Below are 10,000 nucleotides of genomic sequence, written 5' to 3' on the forward strand. Positions count from 1 at the left end.
AAATTCGGCGTCTTTAGCTGCGAAAAAGTCGCAAAACTGTTCGATTTCAGGTGTACGCGAGTCCGCGGCTTTCTGCGGTGTCTCGGGACCCCGCCGGCGACCTGCGCATACACCTCAGCACCGGCGAACACCTCGTCCTCGATTCAGGCAAAACTTTTTTCATTTCTTTTTTTCTTTTCTTTTTTTCTCTTCCATTTCGGGGCCTTTTCCGCTCCTTTCGCCGCCCTTTTCCAGCTTTTTTTCTCCTCTTTTCAGTCCCCTCGGTCTCCTTTTTGTCTCCGCTTTTTTTCGCCGTTTTTTTTCGCCTTTTCGCCACTTTTTGGCTCTTTTTTCCTTCTGTGTCTCCTTTTATTTCTTTTTTATTTTTATTTCTTTTTATTTCTTTTTTATTTCTTTTTATTTCTTTTTATTTCTTTTTTATTTTTATTTCTTTTTATTTCTTTTTATTTCTTTTTATTTCTTTGTGTTTCTTTTTCTTTTTGTTTCTTTTTTATTTCTTTTTATTTCTTTTTTATTTCTTTTTTATTTCTTTTTTATTTCTTCTTTAGTTCCTTTTTATTTCCTTTTTATTTCTTTTTTATTTTTTTTTTGTTTCTTCTTTATTTCCTTTTTATTTCCTTTTTATTTCTTTTTATTTCTTTTTATTTCTTTTTATTTCTTTTTATTTCTTTTTATTTCTTTTTTATTTCTTTTTATTTCTTTTTTGTTTCCTTTTTACTTCTTTTTTATTTCTTTTTTGTTTCTTTTTAATATCTTTTTTGTCTTTTTTTGGTTTTCTTTTTACCTCTTTTTGGTTTTCTTTTTTGTCATTTTTTTTTCTTTTTTGTTTCTTTTTTGTCGCTTTCTTTATCTCCTTTTGGCTCCTTATAATCCAATTGTTATCTTTATTCCAATTAATTTAATTTAATTTAATTTAATTTAATTTAATTTAATTTAATTTAATTTAATTTAATTTAATTATCTCTTTGCCCTGTTTTCTGGTGTCTCCTTTTGCTGCAGCAGCAGTAGAGCTTCGCTCGGCTACGGGGCAGCTGCTGCAGCAAGCAGCTTTGCCGCTGCTGCCGCCTCCAGCAGCAAATGGCTCCCTGCTGCAGCAGCAGCAGCAGCTGCTGCTGCAGCAGCAACAGCCGCAGCAGGAGCAGCACAGTCCTTCAATGCAGCAGCGGAGACTCATGGCTGAAAACGTCCACTACAGGCGGTTGCAGCAGCAGCAGCTGCTGCAGCAGCAGCTGCTGCAGCAGCAACTGCAGCAACAGCAACTGCAGCAGCAGCAACTGCAGCAGCAGCAACTGCAGCAACAGCAACTGCAGCAACTGCAGCAACAGCAGCTGCAGCAACAGCAGCTGCAGCAACAGCAGCTGCAGCAACAGCAATTTGAGCCACAGCAACTGCAACAGCAATTCCCGCTGCAGCAGCAATTGCCGCAGCAATTTCCGCTGCAGCAGCAGCAGCAGATTCCGCTGCAGCAGCAGCAGCAGTTCCCGCTACATCAGCCACAATTCCCACTGCAGCAGCAACAGCAATTTGCCCTGCAGCAACAACAGCAGCAGCGATTCCCTCTGCAACCGCCGCTCCCGTTGCAGCAGCAGCAGCTGCTGCAGCAATTGTACCTGCGTCAGCTGCAGCAGCAGCAGCAGCTGCAGCAATACTTGCAACAGCAGCAGCTTCAGCGTCAAATGCAGCAGCAACAGCTGCAGCAGCAACAGCTGCAGCAGCAACAACTGCAGCAGCAACAACTGCAGCAGCAACAACTGCAGCAGCAGCAGCTGCAGCAGCAGCAACTGCAGCAGCAGCAGCTGCAGCAGCAAGCTGCAGCGCATCAGCGAGTCCTCGCTGCTGCTCCTTCGTCCCCAGCCTCTGGAGAGGCTCTCGCGTTGCTGCCTCCAGGGCCTTCAAATGACACTGAGCAGCAGCAGCAGCAGCAGCAGCAGCAGCAGCAAAAGCAGCAGCCGCAGCAGCAGCAGCAAAAGCAGCAGCAGAGAATGAGGCGCCTGCATGTGCGGCGAATGAGCAGCAAGCCATCGGCAGCAGCTGCGCAGACTGCTGAAGCTGCTGCCAGCATCCCAGCAGCAGCAGACACAGCAGCAGCAGACACAGCAGCAGCAGCAGCAGACACGGCAGCAGCAGCAGAAGCAGCAGCAGCAGCAGCAGCAGCAGCAGCAAACTCTAGCCCTAAAGTTGAATGGGTTGGCCTGCAGACTGAAGGGGAGACAGATGGATTTTGCCTCGCCAACAGCGGAGACAGAAGTGCTGCTTCCTGCACCCAGCAGCAGCAGCAGCAGCAGCAGCAGGAGCAGCAGCAGGAGCAGCAGCAGGAGGATGAGGAGCAGCAGCAGCAGCAGCAGGTTGGGGAGGCAGCAGACGTCGTGTTCAGCAGGTATAATGCAGTGTTAGCTGAAACAGCCGAGGCTCCAGAGCTGCTGCTGCAGCAGCAGCAGCAGCAGCAAGCGCTGCAGCTGTCGACCGCAGCAGCAGCAGCAGCACCAGTTTCTGCAGCAGCAGCAGCGGCGGCAGCAGCAGCAACTGCTGCTGCTGCGGACGCTGCGAGCATCACCAGCAGCAGCGGGGCCTCTCCATACTTCTCTGAGCTCCGCGAGGCCTCCGCAGCAGCAGCAGCAGCAGCAGCGCCCGAAGCAGCAGCAGCAGCAGCAGCAGCAGCAGCAGAGCCGAAGTCGCTGCTGCTGCTGCAGGAGGAGCAGCAGCAAACTGCCGCCGAAAGAAAGCTGCTGGCGAGCCAGGCTGTTGGTGGGGTTGCTGTTGTTGCTGACGCTTTGTCTCGAGTTGGACAGGCCATGCGTAAGCCCTAGGGTTTAGGGTTTAGGGTTTAGGGTTTAGGGTTTAGGGTTTAGGGTTTAGGGTTTAGGGTTTAGGGTACCACTGCGAGAATAGTGACTGCGAAGGCCTCCAGGTGGCGCTTCACGAGGGGCAGTTTGGAAGACAGCGCTTCGGGCTTAGCTGCGCGCTGAGACCGCCGTTTTCCCCGTGTCCCTGCTGCCTCTGCTGCCGCCTCCGCCGCCGCCGCCGCCGCCGCTGCTGCTGCTGCTGCTGCTGCTGCTGCTGCTGCTGCTGCTGCTGCTGCTGCTGCTGCTGCTGCAGTTGGGGCCCGCTGGCGATGGCGAACACGATGGACGCAGCAGGAACTTTGTTTAGTTCTCCCTTGCCTTCGAGTGTATCTGCACCTTTGCATGTAAATGTTGTAAACCCTTTTGCTGCTGTAAACCCTCTTGCTGCAGTAAACCCTTTTGCTGCTCTAAACCCTCTTGCTGCTCTAAACCCTCTTGCTGCTCTAAACCCTTTTGCTGCCAAAGCTGCTGCTCCCCACGCCTACGGCTGCGGCTCCCAAGACCCCAACTGCCTCTTCACTCCCGTCTACTGAGCTGCTGCTGCTGCTGCTGCTGCTGCTGCTGCTGCTGCTGCTGCAGTGAGCCGCTTCGCTGCGGCCGGCAAGCAGCAGCAAGCGCCCTGCCTCAGCAGCAGCAGCAGCAGCAGCGGCAGCGGCGCCTTCATCAGGTGGCTGCAGCAGCAGTAGCATCCACAGCAGCAGCAGCAGCAGCAGCAGCAGCAGCAGCAGCAAAAGTAGCCGCAGCTGCTGCTGCTGCTGCTGCGACACCGGCAGCTGCAGCAATGGCCTTACTTTTCCTTTACTTCCATGAGCTTGAACCTTTGTGCAGCAGCAGCAGCAGCAGCAGCAGCTGCTGCTGCTGCTGCAGCAGCAGCAGCTGCTGCTGCTGCTGCAGACAGCAGTGCGCTGCAGCAGCAACAGCTGCTGTTGCTGCTGTTGCAATTTTCTGAGAAACCACAAAACCCTAAATTGGGGTTTGCATAGAGACTGTAGAAAGTGAATGTTGTGAACATCTTTCGCCTTCTAAATCCTCATCCTGAAGCCCCAAACCCTAAACCCTAAACCCTAAACCCTAGATGCAGAATCCGAACGCTAAACCCTAAACCCTAAACCCTTGGACCCAGGCACTCTGCATCGTAGGTCCCTCTACCCACCTACGCAGCGCCGCAAACCCTAAAACCTAAACACTAAACCCTAAACCCTAAACCCTAGACCCTAAACCCTAAACCCTAGAAGAGCGGAGAAAGGCAAAGGGTTTGGCGTGCAGTTATTCCCAAAATGTTTTTGGTTTTTGGGTGCTGCTAAAAAGAATAAAAAAGAAGCAGCAAAATGCAGCTGCCAGGGTTTAGGGTTTGGTTGAGGAGCTGCTGCTGCGTAGGGTTTAGGGTTTAGGGTTTAGGGTTTAGGGTTTAGGGTTTGGGGTTTGGGCCGTGGAGCGGGCCTCCAGGCGAGCCGCGGCGTGCTTCTCGCAGGCGGAGGGTTTAGGGTTTAGGGTTTAGGGTTTAGGGTTTAGGGTTTGGGGCGCAGCAGCTGTTGACGAGGAGCTGCTGCTGAATGAGGAGGGTTTGTGGTTTGGGTCTAAACCCTAATTGTTTTTGTCTTTTCAAAACCACCGAAAGACAAGAACTTTTGCTGGGAGTGGACTGCAGCAATTGGACAAATTTGCTTCTTTCTGCTGCTCTTGCTTCAGCAGCAACAGCAGCAGCAACGCTGGCGGTTTTTGCTGCTTGTGCTGCAGCAGCAGCAGCAAACCGCGCGCGGCGCGCAGCAGCGGCGTGCGCAGCAGCAGCTAGCCACGCCCGCAGGTCCAGTGCAGCAGCAGCAGCAGCAGCAGCAGCAGCAGACTGGCTAGCTAGGGCTTTGTTCTTTATGCTGCGGCAGCTAGCCAAGCTGCAGCAGCTGCAGCACTTGCAGCTGCAGTAGCGGTGGCAGCAGCAGCGGCAGCTGCTGCTGTCCCGCACCACGCACACCACGCCCCCGCTGCTCATTGCAAACCCTAGGGTTTAGGGTTTAGGGTTTAGGGTTTAGGGTTTAGGGTTTAGGGTTCCGCCGCGCCCACGCCCCGCGCTCCTTAAAAACTGCGAAAGAAGACTTAAAAAATAAAAACGAAATTTATTTCTTTTTATTTCTTTTTATTTTTTTATTTTTTTATTTTTTTATTTTTATTTTTTTATTTTGTTTTTCCACAAGACAGACTGAGAAAGCCAAGCCCCGATGCTCGCAGCCACCGCCGCGCACCCAAACCCTAAACCCTAAACCCTAAACCCTAAACCCTAAACCCTAAACCCTAAACCCTAAGCCCTGGGTCATTCATAATAAAAAACAGGCGTTTTATTCGATTCAGGAAGCTTTGAGAGGCAGCGTATGCTGAGCTGCTGCAAAAACCCTAAACCCTAAACCCTAAACCCTAAACCCTGAACCGTTGGACAAAAAAGGAATGCTTTAGTTTCATCTTTAAATGGCTTTAGGATTTAGGGTTTAGGGTTTAGGGTTTAGGGTTTAATTTATATTTCAAAAATAAAAATAAATTCTTTGCGAACGTAGACTTACGCAGCTTCGTTGGAGAGAGGGCAGCAGCCTCAGGGTCACCGAAGAGAGGTTTAGGGTTTAGGGTTTAGGGTTTAGGGTTTAGGGTTTAGGGTTCACAGCGAGTTGTTTGAGGGTTTAAATGCATTTATAAGCTTTTTCAAAGAGAAATTTCATGAACTTTTGGACCTGAACCGGCGAAAACCTAAACCCTAAACCCTAAACCCTAAACCCTAAACCCTAAACCCTGAAGGCCAGTGTTTCTGTGCTCTTCAGTTGAGTTTCCCACAAGGCCTTTGGAAAAATTGCAAAAGGTCCATTTATTTTAAAATGCAGAAATTTAAATTCAACTTTTTGAATTGTTTATCTCTAAAGTAAATTATTTTATTTAAAAGAATATTTAAAAAGAATTGAAGTTCTTTTAAGGGTTTTTGTGAACTTTTCTGCATTTACAAAAGTGCATTTATGCATTTAAATTAAATATATTTATTCTATTATTCATTTGTTCTTTTACAGGGATTTGAGAATTGATAAATGGCAAGTTTCAAAATTTAGGGTTTAGGGTTTAGGGTTTAGGGTTTAGGGCTTAGGGTTTAGGGTTTAGGGTTTAGGGTTTTGGGGGTAGGTACGCTGAAATTAACTCATTGGAGGTTAAATTAAATAATTAATTAATTAATTAATTAATTAATTAATTAATTTTTAAATCTTCAAATTTGAAATAAATTATTTTGAAATTCCGCAAAAAGTCTCAAAATGGTTTTTGCTGGAGTCGGTTTGGGTGTACGTACACCTCAGGTGTACATACACCTCAAAGAGTACCCTCGAAAACGGTGTTTTGTTTTTAGGGTTTAGGGTTTAGGGTTTACGGTTTTAAATTCATTTATTTAAATATTTATTTTTAAATTAAGAAGGACTTTTTAATTGTTTTGTTTTAATTTCTTCTCTTTCCATTAAATATTTTTCCTTTCTTTTTTTTCCAAAACCACTTCTCTCGCATTTCTTTTTGCAAATAAATGAATAAAATGTAATTAGCAATTAATCAATGAATTAATTAATTAATTAATTAATTAATTAATTAATAACTAATTATCAATTAATTAATTAATTAACCAATTAATTAATTAATTAATTATTAATTAAATTTTATTTATTTACATCTTTTATTTGTTCATCAGGTGGGTTTTGAATTTGCTGCTGATGTGCTCTGGCCCTCACATTTCATTCAAATCCTTTTTAGGGTTTAGGGTTTAGGGGCTAGGGTTTAGGGTTTAGGGTTTAGGGTTTAGGGTTTAGGGTTTAGGGTACAGATGTTGAGGCAGCAAGTAGAGAAACTGCTACGCTTTTTCGCAACTTCTTCTTTGCTGCGGCTTCTGCTAAGGGCATGGGTGAACTTTGAACCCTAAACCCTAAACCCTAAACCGTAAACCCTAAACCCTAAACCCTAAACCCTAAACCCTAAACCCTAAACCTTAATTTCCAAGCGCTAACCCTAAAACGAAAAGAGTAAAGAGTAAACATTAGTTTAAGAAGTCGTAGAAGTCCATTTTAGGTTCGAGAGAAAAAACAGAGGACGGGAAGGCTGCAGCAGTGTGCTGCTGCTGCTGCTGCTGCTGCTGCTACAGTCACTTTTGCTGCTGCTGCAGCAGCAGCAGCAGAGTGCGCAGCAGAGAATCAGAAACTAAAAAGAAACAGAGATATTTCACAAGATGAGGAGAACCCCCCCGTAAACTTGAAAGCGTTGCTGCTGCTGCTGCGAGTGCTGCTGCTGCTGCGGCTGCTGCTGCTGTTGCTGCTGCTGCTGCTGCTGCAGCGGCTGCTGCTGCAGCGGCTGCTGCTGCTGCCAGTCTTGAAAAAGAAACAAAAAGGTTGACGGCGACGCTTTCCATTCTTGTCCCACTTCCTTCAATAAATGAATAATTAATTAATTAATTAATTAATTAATTAATTAATTAATTAATTAATTAATTAATTAATCATTTAATTAATTATTCATTTATTGCCTCTTGCTGCTGCTGCTCGTCTGCTGCTGTCTTCTGCAGACAGCAGCAGCACCAAGTGGGCATTTTAACTTCGAATTGTCTTCAACATTAAATAACACAAATTTAAAACTTAAAAAGATTAAAAATATCCTTTCCACTCCTCATAAAAGACCCAATTGACTCCGGGGGCCCCCAGGGGGCCCCTGGGGGCCCCGGGGGGCCCCCGAGGGCCCCCAGAGGCCCCTGGGGGCCCCCCGGGGGCCCCCCAGGAGCCCCCGGGGCCCCCCGGGGCCCCCGGGGGCCCCCCGGGGCCCCCAGGGGCCCCCCGGGGCCCCCAGAGGCCTCGTTGGGGCCAGAATGAAGAGGCGGAGAGGAAGGAGTTGGGGTTTGGAGGTGAGGAGTGGAAAGAAGAGAAAAGGGAAAAGAAAAGAAGACTTAAGGCCAGTAGTAGACGCAAGTGGTGGTGCGGGGGTAGCAGGGGGTGACAGTGCTGATGACGCGGGTGCGGGTGACTGCAGGGCAGTCCAAAACCACCGCAGACTCGAGGCGGTGAGAGTGACACAAAGGAGGCAAAGATTTGGTTCTTTTGCGGGTCCTTTTGCTTCTGCAGCAGCAGCTGCAGCTGCAGCTGTAGTGGCTGCAGCAGGGGCAGTACCAGTACTCGCGAACCACGCGCACGCTGCTGCTGCCCGCCCCGTACGTGTCCACGTACACCGGCACCGTCGCGTACATCTCCGCCGCCAAAAAGAGATAATTTTTACTAAATAAAGTACTTTTGAGCCTCAAAACGCAAAAAAAACCGAAAAAAAACCCCAGAAATCGACTCGCAGCTCCCCGTACACCCCGGCGCCGCAGCAGGCCGCCGCCGCACGCGCTCGCTGCTGCTCCTGCTGCCGCGCCGGCCCCAGGGCCCAGCGCGCCGCCTTCTCGGCCCGCAGCCGCAATTAAAACTCCTTTTTAAACTACCCGCTTTTTTAAAATTCAAAAAGCGCAAAAAAATAAAATTTAAACGGAGAAATTGCCGCCGCAGTGGCGCCGCGGCGCGCGCCGGTGTCGATACACCCCAGGCATCGCCGAGTGCTCGCAAGGTCACCTGCAGCTTCCGCCCCTGAAACGCCACTAAATAGTTCATTTTAATTGCTTTTAATGAATCAAATTGATTTGTTTCGTCAGTTTCATCACTGGAAACCTTTTTGGCGCTTTTCCAGAGGCCCAAAAAAGCCAAATCGACGTTCTGCGCGCCGCGGGGGCTGCGGTGTACGTACACCTCGCAACACTCAGTTCAAAGAGGAGCTTGAGTGCAAATCATAAATGCTTTTATCATTTAATTTATTTCTTTATTTCTTTATTTCTTTATTTCTTTATTTCTTTGTCATTTCTTTATTTGCTGCCGCACTTAGCCTTTCAGTGCAGCAGCGCTGTTGCTGCTGTGGCACTGCCACCGCTGCAGCTTTTGAAGAACTTCAACGGCACACAAAGAACAATACAACTTACAATGATATAAATAATAATAATAACAATAAGTATAATAATAATAATAATAATAACAATGAGAATAATAATAATAATAGGGATAATAATAATAGCAGTAATATAAATAATAATGGGAATAATAATAGTAATAATAATAATAATAATACATATAATAATAGGAATAATGATAGTAATAATAATAATAATAATAATAATAATAATAATAATAAAGACAGTGGCGAGAATACTAGTAGTAACACGATGCAACTCAAACTTGACTTGACAGAAGCAAGTTTGTTTGAGTTGCTGCTGCTGCTGCTGTTGTTACTGCTGCTGCTGCTGCTGTTGTCGCTGCTGCTGCTGCTGGGTGCGTCTCGTCTTCCCTCGAAGCTGTGGATGCGGGGCTGCAGCAGCAGCAGCTGCTCACGCAGGTGCAGCAGCAGCAGCAGCAGCAGCAGCAGCAGCAGCAAGAGCCTCCGCCTGCGCAGCAGAAGCGGGCGGCGCCGTCGCACTCGGCAGGCGCGCTCCCCCCCCGCCCACCTCCTCCCCCTGCTCCTCCCGCTCCTGCTGCTGCTGCTGCTGCTGCTGCTGCGCTGCAGCAGCAGCAGCAGCAGCGGGAGCAGCAAGCATGTGGGAGGCGATGTGCTGGAGAATGGGGGCAGCTTCTTTGCGCATTTTTCTTTGTTCTGTTTCCGTCAACACGCAAGGGGCCCCCTTGAGAATGGCGTGGGGGGCCAAAAAAAGGGGATTTTGATTTATAAAAACTAAAAATCTTTCCAAGTTTTGGATGTGGTTGAAGGCCTCCACTTGCTGCTGCAGCAGCAGCAGCTGCACGCTGCTGCGCCGCCGCCACAGCCGCAGCCGCAGCCCCCACCTGCTGCTGCTGCTGCTGCTGCTGAGGGAGCTCGCGGCCGTGCACGCCCCGCTGCTGCTGCTCCGCGACAGCTGCTGCTGCTGCTGCTGCTGCTGCAGCGGCAGCAGCAGACTCGCGGAGTTGATGCTGCTGCTGCTCAGGAAGACGGGGTGCATCGGCTGCTGCGTTGCTGCTGCTGCTTCCGCCAGCTCTTCCAGATTTGCTGCTGTTGCTAAAGCAGAGTTGGCACTGACAATCCAATCTGTAGATAAGATTCCGTACAGCAGCACTTTCTCGAAGCGGTTTAGCTGCAGCACCTCCTGCTGC

General features: G+C 48.4%; 3 protein-coding genes across 3 annotated transcripts in view; 1 reads left to right on the forward strand and 2 right to left on the reverse strand.

Annotated features, from left to right (window-relative positions):
* The window catches only part of ENH_00037160 (hypothetical protein, conserved), a gene marked incomplete at both ends in the record, with an annotated part of 3,754 nt that extends 947 nt beyond the window's left edge, over positions 1–2,807 (forward strand). The window contains 2 exons of the mRNA XM_013580517.1: positions 51–147; positions 1,000–2,807. Coding sequence (XP_013435971.1) covers positions 51–147; positions 1,000–2,807 — 1,905 coding nt within the window. The remainder of the gene's footprint in view (positions 1–50; positions 148–999) is intronic.
* A 59-nt stretch (positions 2,808–2,866) lies between these two features.
* ENH_00037170 (hypothetical protein) lies at positions 2,867–3,651 on the reverse strand (the record flags this gene model as incomplete). Its single annotated transcript, XM_013580518.1, has 3 exons — positions 2,867–3,106; positions 3,293–3,434; positions 3,635–3,651. 3 exons carry the CDS (start codon positions 3,649–3,651, stop codon positions 2,867–2,869), a joined length of 399 nt encoding a protein of 132 aa, XP_013435972.1.
* A 5,592-nt stretch (positions 3,652–9,243) lies between these two features.
* Positions 9,244–10,000, reverse strand: part of ENH_00037180 (hypothetical protein, conserved) — a gene marked incomplete at both ends in the record, with an annotated part of 2,844 nt that continues 2,087 nt past the window's right edge. Inside the window, one exon of the mRNA XM_013580519.1 lies at positions 9,244–10,000. This exon is cut by the window's right edge and continues 2,087 nt beyond it. Coding sequence (XP_013435973.1) covers positions 9,244–10,000 — 757 coding nt within the window.

The sequence above is a fragment of the Eimeria necatrix genome, genomic scaffold (genome assembly GCF_000499385.1).
Source record: "Eimeria necatrix Houghton genomic scaffold, Enh_scaff271, whole genome shotgun sequence".
Taxonomy (NCBI): domain Eukaryota; phylum Apicomplexa; class Conoidasida; order Eucoccidiorida; family Eimeriidae; genus Eimeria; species Eimeria necatrix.